The sequence below is a fragment of the Mus caroli genome, unplaced genomic scaffold, assembly GCF_978045245.1.
Source record: "Mus caroli unplaced genomic scaffold, Mus_caroli_1 scaffold_9, whole genome shotgun sequence".
Taxonomy (NCBI): domain Eukaryota; kingdom Metazoa; phylum Chordata; class Mammalia; order Rodentia; family Muridae; genus Mus; species Mus caroli.
The window spans coordinates 10,475,759-10,490,635 of NW_028227264.1; the positions used below are offsets into that span (position 1 = coordinate 10,475,759).

General features: G+C 41.5%; 1 protein-coding gene across 6 annotated transcripts in view; it reads right to left on the bottom strand.

Annotated features, from left to right (window-relative positions):
- Positions 1 to 14,877, bottom strand: part of Phactr2 (phosphatase and actin regulator 2) — a 283,559-nt gene that overhangs the window by 124,839 nt on the left and 143,843 nt on the right. Inside the window, exon 1 of one of the 6 annotated variants that reach the window (XM_021174238.3) lies at positions 4,466 to 4,673. The exons of the other annotated variants lie outside the window; for them this stretch is intronic. Coding sequence (XP_021029897.1) covers positions 4,466 to 4,511 — 46 coding nt within the window. The 5' untranslated portion in view covers positions 4,512 to 4,673. Of the gene's footprint in view, positions 1 to 4,465; positions 4,674 to 14,877 lie in introns of those variants that run through there. 6 annotated transcript variants of the gene reach the window in all.

Consider the following 14,877-nt stretch of genomic DNA (forward strand, 5'->3'; position numbering starts at 1 on the left):
CTCAGACTCGGCCACAGGATAAGCATGTTCTCCTTCTTTACTCCTGTTGGCTATGGGACTCGAGAGTCTCTGTTGGACAGGGAAGAAAAGTATCATTCAAACCAGAAAGAAAGAAGTAAGATGTCTCTCTTTTCATATGAATCTAGATCTCATACATAGTATGAGCTTAAATACAGAAAACTATTAAAAGCCATTTAAAACCCAGGAGGAGGATAAATCTGTTCAGCAAGATATAATATCAATATACAAAGATAAAGTTTTATATTTTCAAATACTATCAATGGAACATATTTGAGTGAAATAAAAATAAACATTATAATAGTATAAGCAAAAAATACATAGAATTAATTTAACAACCAAAAAAATGAATGTGGAAAAAAACCCCTACAGAACTGCTGGACGAGGGGCGTGAGAAACAAGTAAGTCAATAGAGAATGTGAGGCATAGCAGGAAGATTGGTGTTCAGTGATCAGTGCCACACAAAGAGGTCCGGGTGGTAGGAGCTAAGCACCATGGAAGAAGAGGCAGGTGGATACAGGGTGCTCAATGGCTAGCCAGGTTGGTTGACTCAGCCATCAACAGGCTAGTTGGATATTCTGTCTCAAAAAAAGTAAAAAGATTGACAGACCTCCCAAAGACCTGAGGTTGCCCCTCAGTCTCCATAAGTGCATGTGCACGCATGTGTTCGTACCACAAACACACACAGAGACTCGTGCAGACACACACACACACACACACACACACACACACACACACACCTGCATGTAGACAGCAGAAGGCAAAGTTAAATGAAAGAAATTAAGAGATTGTTTTGATGGACTAGATTACGATCCATCTGAAGATGGCAATGTGGAAACAGGATCGACATGATGCCTGTCAGAAAGCCCAGCTTTTATATCAAAATGACAAGCTGACTGTGAAATTCATAAGCAAATAACAAGAGGGATGGAATAGACAAAAGAATCTGGAAAAGGATTCAAATAGGAAGATTCATACTTCTCAGCTTCAAAACTTTACTACCAAATTGCAGTAATGCAGACATTGTATTAGAGACATGAAAAAAGATATCTGGGTAGAACTGAGAGAACAGAAATAAACCCTTATTATATAGTCAACTGATTTTCTACTAGACTGCCAAGATAGATTATTAACATCCTATTGTCTGTCTGTCTGTCTGTCTTTCTCCTGTACTTGGGGTAGAACCCAGGGTCTCAAACATGCTGGGTAAGGGTTTGATCACTAAGCTATATCCTCAGCCACAACAGTTCAATGGAGAAGGGATCACCTTTTGGACAAATACTGGGACAACTGGATATCCAGAGACCAGGGAATGAAGCTGACACTCTACACTGTACCTTATATAAAAATTAACTCAGACGTTATCAGTGACCTAAGGATAAGAGTAAAAACTATAGAACCCCTAGAAGAAAACAAAGCCATAAATGTTCTTGGTTTTCACTGGGCAATGGTCTTTTTTGGACATGACACCACAAACCAAGAACAAAAGAAAAATTAATAGGACACCATCAGAACTTTTAAAAGATGAACTTCAAATTATACTATGTGCTAGAAGCAGCAGCCCCAGGGAATGGAAGAAAACATTTGCAAATAATACAGACCTTTAAAAGGAGAGAAAAGCACACCGATACACATGAGTATGGCTAAAGCAAAACCAGACAACACCAAGTGTTGGACAAGGAGATGGAGAAACTGGGATTGCATCCACAGCTAACGAGGATGTGTGCAAGAGGCAGCTCTGGAAAACTGAGCCCTTTCAAAGGTTAACCCTGAATCAAGCCAGCAATTCTTCCCACTTATAGATTCAAGAGAAATAAAAACATACCTTCAGCAACTTCTACCTGGAGTTCAAGCACTGTTATTCATAGTACCCAGCTGAATAAAGACACGCATGATGAAAGAATAATGTGATTATTTAGCAATAAAATGAAATGAAATACCGACACATGCTACAACTCAGATGACCCTTGAAAACATCACACCAACTCCAAGGAGCCAGTCATTAAACACACACACACACACACACACACACACACACACACACACTGGTTCAGTTCACATGAGACATTCCAGATAAACAAATCTATAGATACAAAATAGATTCATGTTTATTAGCAGGGAAGAGAGTTAGTGAATGGGGATGGATGGTTACACAAGCCAAATATACTAAAAACAATAAACTATATACTTTCAATGGGAAAATGTTATGGCTTGCGAATTATATGTCAATAAAACTATTTTTATAATCCCCTGTTGTCAGACATAGCTATTAATAATCCGCTGAATCCCTGAAAACTAGATGTAGCCCACAGCTGAGAGTCTCAGGAAAGTCTGAAGTCAAAAAGAGGGAAATGCAAACTGGTTTCTGGTAACAATGTAGATTCTTACAGCTGATAAATATGAACTTGGGAACGTTGTGCTAGCATTCCTCACACTCCTCAAGATTTTGCCCCTCTAAGCATTTATGATAAGAACCCATTTAAGCACTGTAATCTCTGGTGACCACTACAAATTTATGCCACTGATGCCTGAGATCAAACCTCATCTGAAAAGCCAGCAAAGTAGCTCAGACGGGGCAAAGACATCAGAATAAAATGGAGGACACCTTGCTGTGTTTAGTTGCTGTTTTGTTCTGGGTCATCTAGAATGTACCAGTGAAACCATTGGGAAACCGAGTACCTCTGACAGAGATCCCAAGTGTATACCACAAGAAAACGACTACATTTTCACACCACAACCACAACCCTTCCTTAACTGACACGTCAGGACCAAAGAAGGCTCCATTCATGAAGTATGGATTAGCCATTTCAGTTACACAAAACTGTGTGATGCTGAACCTAGAACCTGCAATTTAAATATAATGAGCTTTCTTGGAGAGCTTCCTAAAATATCTTTCATGACCAAGTATGCGCTCTCTCGCTCTCTCTCTCTCTTTCTCTCTCTCTCTCTCTCTCTCTCTCTCTCTCTGTCTCTCTCTCTCTCTCCATCATATTGTTTACCTCACAGGTGTTAACTCAAATTTCCTCAGACTTCACTTATGTATTATTCCTTGATTTATGTAAAGGCAAATTTTACTTCTTCATAATTCACTCTGCTAATATTTTGTGACAAAGGAACTAAAAATCAGGACAGTACTTCCCAAACACTGGAACAATGATTTAACTCTATCTCTGCCAGTGAGGAAACAAACAAACAAATAAACAAAACAATTCTTGCTTTGATTAAAAACTGTCACACTACCTTCAAAGAGACAAAAGAAAGCCCGTCTTATTTGTACCAAATAGTCTTAGAATGAACAAATAGTTCATTATAATAGACCAAACAGTCTTATAAGCAACATGCCCTATCAACATTCCCCACCTCCAAAAAAAGAAAAAAAAAAAAAAAAAAAAAACACTCAGAAGCCATAAACAAGAAGTCTTTTGATGTCCAGAGCAACGCGGCCACATCATTATTAGCAAGGGAGAACATAAGCTTCCTTGAATTCGGCTTTTTCTCCCTTGCAGAGGGGAGAGGGGTCACTCTTTGGGGGCCTTAGCCTAAGCCCGAACAGTGCTTATGTAGTCCGAGGAATGAAGTGTAGCATTTGCACAAACCTGGCGGGGTAGGGTGGGGTGGGGTGCTGAGACTGGAGAGCTCGGTCTACTCAAACATCCTGGAATACTTCATAAACCTTCCTCTCTGCCTTGTCATTTCCTTTCTGTGAGATCCTGTTTATGTCTGTAAAACCTAAGAGTCCATCAGTGGTCACTCGGTGTTCAACATGCATGGTCTCTACGAGGTCGTGTTTCAGAAATCATCGGTTGGGAGCATCTCAAAATCATACTCTGAAGGTTTAGTTCCTTGTCCAGTCACGTGATGTATGGACAAGCAATTGTTTATCCTGGTACATGGGACAAAGCCAGACTGCTTACCCTCCTTTCTTCTACTTTTTTTTTTTTTTAAAGAAAACTGTAAAAGAGGCATAGTACTGTAGCCCAGAAATGTTGCACACGTCTCCATAAAGCAAACTTTACCCCTCAAGACACATGCTTTCCTAAACACTATGGCTTATGTGTGTAACATAAACAAAGCCAGTACATCTGAACCAATTACACATTTTGGGGTAGTTATTAAATATTTAGCATCCTGCCAGGAAAGGGGAAAGCAAGCCGCACTTCTGCTCCGAATAACAAACCATAAATCAGTTGACAAGCTTGAAAGAATTCAGTTCTAGTCTGTTCGAAAGCCAAGCCTAAGGAAGAGGGGGAGCCCGCGGGAATGTTTCTCCTGCTCTCGAAGTTTCGCCCTTTTTCAAAACAAGACTCGTGCGCAAATGGCGTTTCTCGGAACTTTCTGGCTCTCCAAGTTAACTGGAGAGAAACCAAAGCCCAGGGCACGCGCGCGGAGCTGGGGGCCTGCTCCTGGAACCGGGACTCTGCAGGCGCCGGCCTGGCCCGGGACTCACCGCTGCCGGGCTGCGGGGACAGCGCGGACACCGAGGTCTGGCCCATGGCGGGTGACCGCCCCGCCGCGCCTCCGCCTCACCGGGCTGCTCCGCTCCTGCGCGCGCCCGTCCGCTCGCCGCCGGCCTCCCGCGCGCTCATCGCGGCCCGCGCCCGCCAGGCCCCGCACCTTCTCCCCGCGCGCGCGGGTCGCCTGGCCCTGGCAGCCGCCAAGCCGGCCCAGCGGATGCCTGTCATTCCTCTATGCAGATTAGCTGGGGTCAGGGGTCACCGGGAGAAAAGAGGGGGGCAAGGGCGACAGGGAGCTGAGGAGCTGGAAAGAGCAGAGCCCCGAGGTGAGGGTGTGGGGTAAGGGGTGTTGGTCCAGCTGCACGCTGGGGGTGGGGGGCTGGGTGCCCGCACCCCCTGTGAGGCAGGAGGGCTATCGGAAAAACTCCCTCTAATTGTCAAGGTTCAATGTCAAAGGATCCTTTAGGTTGAGGCAGAAAAAAAAATCATTAAAGTACTTAGTCACTGGTACTTAGTTTACAAAAATTTGTTTGTTCAAAGTTAGTTCCTTCCTTATAGTGTTTGCAGCACTGACCATTATTTCCAGCCCTGTTAGAGAGGCCATTGCGTAGCGTTTTCCTCTCTAACAATTATCTTCCGTTCAACAAATGCAATAAAGAAAAACAAATTAATGGCTTCAGGTTGGACAACGCAAGTCAGTGATGTCCACAGTGATCTATGTGTGGCATCAACTGAGCGTATCTTGACTCTACCACCTAAAACTCTAGCTCAGCTTGGCTAAACCTCAAAAGACTCACTGTAGACACAACCATAACAACAAAAACAATTTATCTGACAAGCTATTATGCCCCCAAATTAACACTCCCATAATATGCTATTAAGTCTCAAGTTTCTAAAAACTATGAAAACACTTAAAAGCTTTGTCATTACAGCTGATAGGTAGCAAGCTGACTGGTCAAGATTCAATATATATACATATGTATATGTGTGCATATGTTCATGAATATATATGTATCTATATACATGTTACATTAAACAGAAGGGCAGTTATATCAATATGTCCTGTTATGAGCTGTACACTAGGACATGTGCATGCCTTTCTGAACCTATACATTTCATTAAAAAGTGCAATCTGTTCATGTTGCTTATGCCACCTTTCATCTTATAGTTTATCCTAAAGAACTCTGAACTTTAAAAACAATTGTTCAGTATAGACCTTATAAGATAATCGGTTTTCCTATTTTAATCATGAAAATCACATTTCCTTTATGTGTGTATTATTGAGCTCAGTAGGACCTTGTTTTGGTGTTTTGAAAGACACTTGCTTATCTGTTTTATCAGAGTTAAGTAAGTGGCCCCTCTTCATTGGTAGGGAGTTCTTTTCTTTTCAAAGCTGAAAAGAAACCATAACTGTTTTGGGGGTGATGGGAAATGAACCCTGGGTGGGGGGACTGTTTGCATGTTAGGCAGGTCCTCTGCTGCTGGGTGGGGGGACTGTTTGCATGTTAGGCAGGTCCTCTGCTGCTGGGTGGGGGGACTGTTTGCATGTTAGGCAGGTCCTCTGCTGCTGAGTGGGGGGACTGTTTGCAGTTAGGCAGCTCCTCTGCTGCTGGGGTGTGCAACAAATGCAAGAAATCCCAATTTTTTACAATGAAACTGAAAGGCTTAACCAAAATGTGAATCCTAATCAGAACAAGAACGTCCACACCACCTCTCCTCTTCCAGTACACACATTGTGTTTGGAGAATGCATCCCACCTGGGAACTCAGCAGTGAAAGTCAATGACCATTATTTCCGGTTCTTTCATGGCTTTGCTGAAAATTGCATTAAGAAGCAAACGAGCAAAATGTTTGTGGAAGCCGAGAAGAGAGATATCTTACTATTGTGCTCCTGGCGGAGCTTTACTGATAAAGGAAGTCATTGTTAGGGGGACACTCACTCAGTCAATTCTGCCCATAAGAGAAGCTTTTAAAGACGCTAAGTGTTAAACTCAGTTACAATGTTTTCTGCTATCACTATTTCTTCTCTTTGAGAAATAATAGTGAGGGTTTTTTCCCCCTTCTATCAAGTCTTATTCCAAGACTTATGGGGGAAGAGGTACTAGCTTTGGGGGATTTGCTTAGCACATTCACATTTACTTATTCAAGACTTGTTCTGGTCCAATGGCTGATATACTTCTTGGCCTCATCTGGAATTGTAATAACCAGTGATTAAGTTACACATATTTCCCTGAAACTCTTCCAACCCCCGTCACATTACCTTGGAAGCACATCAACCAAACCGCCGGAAGTGGGTTCCAAGGTTCCTTTACAAGGGCGGGACATCCTGCTCCCAGAATTTCGGCTGGGGCTCAGCGTTTGAAGGACCTTTATCATAGCAGAGAACTTAGGCCCGTGAATGGAGAGAAAGTCTCCAGAAACGCCCAAATCTCCCTTTGAGTCCAAAGCATAAAGATTAGAGAGTGAAACACAAGAGGATTTTGAAGCTTTGACGTAGTGGCTCACATTTGAAATCCCAGCACTTGAAAGGCTAAGACAGGAGGATTACCATGAGTTCAAGGCCTGTATGTGCTGCATAGTGAGTTCCAGGCCAGCTGGAGATACAAGTAAGATACTGTATTGAGAACAAAACAAAAGTATTTTAAGATAATGTCCTTCCCAGATGTCTCACTCATGACTTACTGAACTCAGACAAACAGTGGTGGGACTTGCTCTCAGGGGTTTAGATCAGATGCTAGGAACATTTAATGCCATCTGAAAAACACTGACGTTTCTGTATAGACTGCTCTTTGGGAAAATGCTAGAAAAAGATGACTGCCCATGTGAGGAAACCGTCTATATGTACTTCTCATCACTGGCTCCCTTAGCCCCAGGCTTCCCCCCTGGCTTTCTAAACTGATCTTTTATTCAGCGATATCCGGGTAGGTATCTGACAGTAGATTTGGGCACTGGTGTGAAGGGAGGGAGGCACACAAGATCCATTTATGAAAGTGAAATTTTGATGTCACCTGGCTTGAAAACTTCCTTGCAATGGAACACGTTGACTCGGAACCAGAAGGTGCTACCTTCAGTGCACACCAACACTGTCTCGTACCACATGGTGCCAGTAAATCACCTCACGACTGGATTTGAGGAGCTGTTTATATTAAACCCTCCTAAAAATAGCAGAATAATAGCATTTACTGTTTTTCCCCCCACTGCACAGTCTAGCTTCAATCCTTGAAAGAACTGTGGTTTATTCATTTACTTCCAGGAAGAAATGAAATCGAGAGGATTTACTTAGAATTTCCCCTGGGAGACAGTGTGCTTTTAGGACCAAGCACTTGCACTTGGGAGATTTTCAAACACTTTGCCCCATCACTCAGATTTCCCTGACTTGTCTGATGTGGGCGTTATTAAACTCAGCCATCTGGGGTATCCAGAGTGACAACCGCACTTTTCATAGACAGAAGGCACTATGGTAAATTAAAGCAGACATCAACCTGGCCCTTACAAACCTAGACTATGACAAACTCCTCTCCTAGAAGCTCAGGGTCCACTTTGCAGAAATACAATCTGGTGAGTGGAGGAGAGTTTTAAGCATATATAGGGAAGAACTCAGACGCCATAAGTTCTAATCCTGGGTCTCCATCTTCCTCAGATCTGTCAGATCTGCTCTAGCCACTGCAACCCCAGAACTTGGAGGTAGGTTCTCATGGTGGAGAGAAGAGTTAAATAGAATTCTCCAGAAATTCCATGAGCAATGAGAACTGCAGCGGCCGGGGAAAGCAAGCATGACTGAAAACGGCCATGCTCAAGTTCACTAAGAGTGTTAACATACATCCTTGTTTTGGACTTGGCTGTGAACGTTTAACAAATTAGTGGCATTTCCTTGGCTAACAGGAATTGTGGCAAACACTTGCCTGAGGCAAAAGGAGAGAATGTAAACTTACTAACTTTCTAAGTAGAATTGTTTCTTTAATTATCTTGTTCTCATGATACAAGGTTTAGAAGAAGCAAGGGAAACTGAAAAGCTGTCTGTCCGAAGGATCATTTTAGATCTTTGTTTTCTATGCACGCACCATGTCGAGATTTCCTAAAAGGCAGTACACTGTGTGTTTGTTCCTCCTCCTCTATGAGCCACTAGACCAACACCCTTTTATTTTTAAGTGGTAAGAATGCTTCACGTGGGTATTTTAATCACGTGATAACAGAATATTTGTAACCCAGAAACTGAAATCTAATATGCAAACATTTTCAAGTTTTCAAGTGAGTTTATTTTCCCTGACTACCTTCCAGTTTTATTTGTTTTATTCGTGCAACTTTCTATCTCGTTTGGAATCTGGCTACAATCTGCAAGAGCCAGCCTCCTTAGGAAGCTGTGACCAGGAAAAGGCCAAAAGAAGGCTTTCTGGGTTTTCACACTTTGGGCTGAAGCTCTGGAAATATAAGTGGCACTTACACCTTAAAATGTTACTCTATAGAGGCTGCAGCTGACCCCCCACTCCATTTTCTTTAATTTTATAATTGTGGGAGAAAACTGGTGTTAACATGACACATAGTACCACCAGACAAAAGGAGAATCCCAGCTAAAACTCACAAGTTTGGACTTTCTACTTATATCAAGCACTGGAAAACAGAAATGATCATATTCCACAAACTCTGGGCAGAGCAGGAAATTAACCGGTAAGGCAAGTTTTTCTTTCCTATTGTTCGCATACTTTTATATGATTTATTTCCCGGAGTCTCCTTCTGTCTGCTCTCAAGAGCTAACAGGATTAACAAAATACCTTGCCTCCGCCCCTCCCTGAGCTAGTCTCAGCCATGGGCTTGGAGCAGAGGCTCTGTGCTTACTTACTCATTGAGCCAACTCTTGGAAGATTTAACCAGAAAAATCAAGGGGTGGGTCTGGAATTTCTTTTTTTCCAAAATCTCTCCCTCTATCATAAAAAAGGAAAAGCATGTGTAAGTTATTCTACCTCATCTTATATGCAAAACAGGTAGCATTAGAAATATCAACTGCCATACAATTCAAAATCTTTAAGGCACTAGTTAAAATCTATAGAGCGTGACCTTCAGAATGCCCTTTCCATAGCTGCCTGAGCTACAGAAATTAATAGTTTGGTGTCAAGTCCAATCATTGTTATAGCAACTACACTATACATTCCCAGACCCTAACCAGGTGTTTGGGACAACAAACCCTTAATCTATGTAGGATAAGCACATATCCAGAATACCAACAACTCTAAATATAGACAAAGCCTCATCTGTATGTGTGTATATATGTGTCTTACTTAGGGCTTTTCTTGCTGCAATAAAACAGAATGACCCAAAAGCAAATTGGGGAGGAAAGGGGTTATCTGGCTTATACTTTTATATATATATGTATATATATATATATATATATATATATATATATATATATCACTGTTCATCATCAAAAGAAGACAAGAACTCAAGCAGCTCCGACTTGGAGCTGAGGCAGAAGTCTGGGAGGGGTGCTGTTTACTGGCTTGCTCATTCCGGTTTCCACAGGTTTCTTATAGAATCTAGGACCATCAGCCCAGAGGATCCCACCACCCACAATGGGTTAGGTCCTTCCCCCATCAATTACTAATTTAGAAAACACCCTACAGCTGGATTGTATAGAGGCAGTTTTTCAACTGACATTCCCTCCTTTCAAGCAACTCTAGGTTGTGTCAAATTGATATAAAACTATCCAGCACAATATGCATGGTTTGTTAATAGTGTGTTGAAGATAGCAAGCCTGCCACCAACTCTAGCTCTGTCCTTCTACAGACTGCCTAATTGAACAGACATGTTTTCAATGAACTAGTAACAATGGAGTACCTCCCATGAACAAAGCCTTTGATTCATGGCCTTGAGGACAAGTGGCATGGACACTCTCCTCTGGTGCCAGTCCCTCAAGATTACTGTATTGGGGAAGGGGGTGTAGCATCCTACTGTGCTAGTGACTACACTGCTAGGCATCCGTTCTTCCAGGTGTTAAGAAGACAGCAGGGAAGACTCTGAACCTAGTTTCTTAGTTGGCATCTTTTCCACATAGACTTAGTGGTTCAGAGAAGATGCCTCCCTCACGATTGTAAAACATTTCTTAAACTAAAGAGCAATTAAACCTGATGATAGCATGCAATCAGAATGAACTATTTTCATTTGTTTCCTATACAGCTTTTTGAGGAATAAGTCTCAAATCCTAAAATGCACCCCCTTTCAAGTAAACAGTTCTGTGGGTTCTGGTAAGCAAGTAGTGCCCCCATTACCACAAGCATTCCTCTCCACTGCTGGTGCCTATCCTACACTACACCTGTCCCATCCCAAAGGTCAGGTACCTACTAGTCAGGCATCTATCTGTGATGGTCAATCTTGATTGTCAACTAGACTAGATAGAGGAGTGCCTAGGAGGTCTCTAGAGTGCCCTTCCTGTATGTTTTTGTGAGGGCACTTGTAAACAATATTCACTGAGAGGGGAGAGCTCACTGCAAGTGTGGACTGGATTCCATTTTGGCTGAAGCTAGGGTGGAATAACAGGAGGGAAAGAGAAAGACAGTCAACACAGTCACATTCTCATTCTCTCTCCCTCCCTCTCCCTCTCCTCCTGCCCCTTCTCCTTTCCCTTCCCCTCTGTGTGTGTATGTGTATGTATCACAGCAGCCCTCTTAAGAAAATGATGCTTTCATAAAAACCAGAAGTGGGGACAGAGTTAGACAAGAGGCAGTCTGGAAAAAACAGTGCTCAAAGGGAGAGGGGGAAAGAACAGCTAACATGAATCTGATATTGGAGCATATTGTATGATTTTTTTTTTCTGAGTAGCCTAAGGAGGCCCTTGAGTCAAGGCTGAGTGCTCCCTGAGGAGGAAGGAGTTATCTGCTATTTAGGGCCTTGCATCTGACCAGAAGTCTGTGGATTTTCCTACAAGTACACGATGATGATAAAGGCCATGATATGATTTAACTTAACTTTATGATCATGGTGGCTTCTGGTGAAATCAGCTGCATTCCAGAAAGCACAGCTATAGATATCATGGTGGCATTCAAATAAAGAATGGATGAAAAAGAGAAGGACCAGGAAAACATTGTAGGCTGTAGACAATGGTGGCTGAGAACAAGTCGGGGCAATGGGAGTCGTAATATGGCTCCAGACTCCAGTACATTTTGAAGATGGAGTCAAACTTCTTGATGTGTTAAGTGGGGGCAAAAAGCATAAAAGACTTCAATATTTTTTTTTCTGATCAGTTGGAAGAATCAAATTGTCATTGTAATAAAACCTAGGATGGGAAGGGAGCGGCGTGGGCTGGGAGTAGAAAATTAGATCATTAATTTCAAGATGCTGTCCAAGTGGGAAATGAAAGCAACAGTTTACAAGCAACAGGAAGAGACTCAGTCCACATCTACGCAGACTGTACTTAAATTGAGTGTGAAGAAAAAAGGGGAAAATTTAGCCAATACTTAGACAGCACAGCTCCCACTTTCAGGAATCGTAATATATCTAGAAGTCAGTAGAAGCACATCTATTATTAGTACTAGGGAGACGTAAGTTTCAACTTAGAAGACTACATCCAAGTAAACAATCATTCATCAAATAAGGGCTGCTTGAACGTTCTCCACTTGTGACTCTGAAACCCTCTAGAAAGTTTTTTACATGCCTGCAGATAGGGCTTTAGAGAGTAGGCCTATAAATTACTGGTAATAAGAAATATAGGGGGTGGGGACTGGAGAGATGGCTCAGAGGTTAAGAGCACTGTCTGCTCTTCCAAAGGTCCTGAGTTCAATTCCCAGCAACCACATGTTGGCTCACAGTCACCTGTAATGGGATCTAATGCCCTCTTCTATGCATGAAGACAGCGTACTCATATATATGCATGTACTCATATACATGAAATAAGTAGATAATTTTTAAAGAAAGAATTATAAGGAACTTTATTTTAAAACAATTATCTGGTACATATATACTTTTAGCATGTACTAAAGACAGGGAACATTTGCACCTGAATGAAGTGGATATACTTGCTTAATTTTACACAGAGGAGTAAATCTAGAATGAAAGTGATGTTACAGGACACAATGCATCGACAAGAGTTTTCAGAGTTGATCAATATTTTGATTTTTACATTCCTCAAGGATAAGATTTCTACTTTGCATAAATGCTCAGTACAAAATAACATAGGTATATTTATGGTTAATTCACTAATCGTTAGAAATTCTGTCCTAATCTCAAGCCAAAATTCATTAAATTAAAAAAAGAAAAATGAAACTCAAGTCTACAACACAAACTGTAATTTTTAAACATATGACATCCCAATGCAATACAGTTTAAAGGTACACTAATGTGATACTCTAAACATGAAGAATGATAGATAGCAAGAAAATATTCAAGTCAGTGTTTTCTCTAGATTACAAGGACTCAGTATGCATTTGATTACACTTAAATATTTTTTTTTGTGTGTATGTGTGTCTATGTGTATGTATGTGTGTGTTATGTGTGTTGTGTGTGTATGTGTGTGTATGTGTGTGTTGTGTATGTGTGTATGTGTGTGTGTTGTATATGTGCGTGCGTATGTATGTGTTTGTGTGTATGTGTGTGTATATGTGTATGTATGTGTGTGTTATGTGTGTATGTGTATATACACATAAGCATGCCATGGTGCACAGGTGGAGAGTGTACGTTCTCTCTTCCCACCATGTGGGTCCAGGAAATCAAACTCCGGTCTTCAGCTTTAGTGGCAAGTGCCATTTAATTTTTTTTAAATTTTAAATGTATGTTGATGTCCAGGGGTATGTGTATGGTTGTGCGTGTCTGAATGCAGGTGGCTGTGAAAACTAGGCATTGCATCTTGGAGCAGGCATCTGTGAGCCCTTAGTAGCATGAGCCCTTAACCCGGGTCATCTCTCTGACACTGGCAACAAATACTTTTATCTGTCAGGCCATCTTACCAACTCCACATTTGACTCTAAGCTAGCTTTCATGCATTAAGGAACCTTTTAGTACTGCCAAATATTTCACAATCCCTACATCTAGTTATGGGATCCCCTATGGGGTTACAATTCACAGTTTAAGGAGTTGTGCACTAAATCAACCGTTTACTAAAAGTGCTTAGTCATTAAACCTCTCCAGCAAGAAAGAAATTCCTTAGCAGGAAAGAAATGAGCTCAGAGGCAAGTGAGCTGTGTAAGGAAGAGCATTGCGCACCAGTGAAAAAATGATGGGGAATTTAACCATGTCGAGGCTGTACAGAGCAGAGGCAGATGGCTTTTTAGCATCTTTAGGTCCTGATGTTGATCAGTAGGAAGAAAGAGGAACTAAATAGTTTAGCTTTATCTAGAATTTTTTTTATTTTTATTAAATTTATTTGTTCACTTTACAACCCAATATCAGCCTTTCCTCTCCTCTTAGTACCTCTTCACGAAAGTCCTCCCCTCCCCTCCTCCCTCCCCATTCTCTTTTGAGAAGGGGAGGCCCCCTCCTGGGTGTCAGCCCTTCCCCCCATCTACAAAAATATTATTGCTTCAAATGGCAAGAAAATTACAACAGGATTCCAAATTAATGAAAAAAAAAAAGGAAAGAAATTAAGAAAAATCTTAGCAACCTAATATTAAGTGAAACAGGGATAGGGGGTTGAAAAACATGCAAATTAAGATGGTCAAGTCAAATTAGTATAAATTTTATAAACACACATGTAATGAAACACAGAAACTAAATAATTGAAAGAAACAGAAATATATCTCTTTGTTTGACAATTATAATAGACATGCCCAAACAGCAAGGGTTGAAAGCAAATCTCAGAGCAGCATGGTACTGGTTATTTTTTTGTTCCTGTGGTAAAGCATCCGGTCCAAAAAAAAAAAAAAAAAGCAAGTTAAGGAAGAAGGAGTTCCGTTTGGCTTCTGGTTCCAGACGGACAAGAGAGCCCTGGGTGGCAGGCATGGCTGCTTCCGCACATCCTCGGGCACCTTCTGGAACCCGAGAGAGCTACCTAAAAGTAGGTTAAAGCTTCAAACTGTCAAAGCCCAACTCCATCGACACACTTCTGTCAGCAAGGCCACACCTTCCAAACCTCTCCCCAAACAGCACTACCAACTGGAAACCAAGTGTTCAAATTCCTAAACCTATGGTGGACCGTCCTCATTCAGATTGCCACAATTATGGCATCAAGAATGCTAACTAAAGACAAACTAGTCTATCAGCAGAAGTAATACATTACTTAAAATTCAAGTCACGGTTATGAAGAGCAGAGACCTATTGTACAGTGGTATATTAGTCTAAGAAAGTATGGACTACAAATTTGTATGCTTCTGAGAACAGAACCATGAACTATGTAAAAATAAGTGGAATTGCTAAATGGATGGTTATGCACTAATGGGGAGAATTTTCCATTAACCTCAGGTTAAGAACACAAGAGGACATTTTTA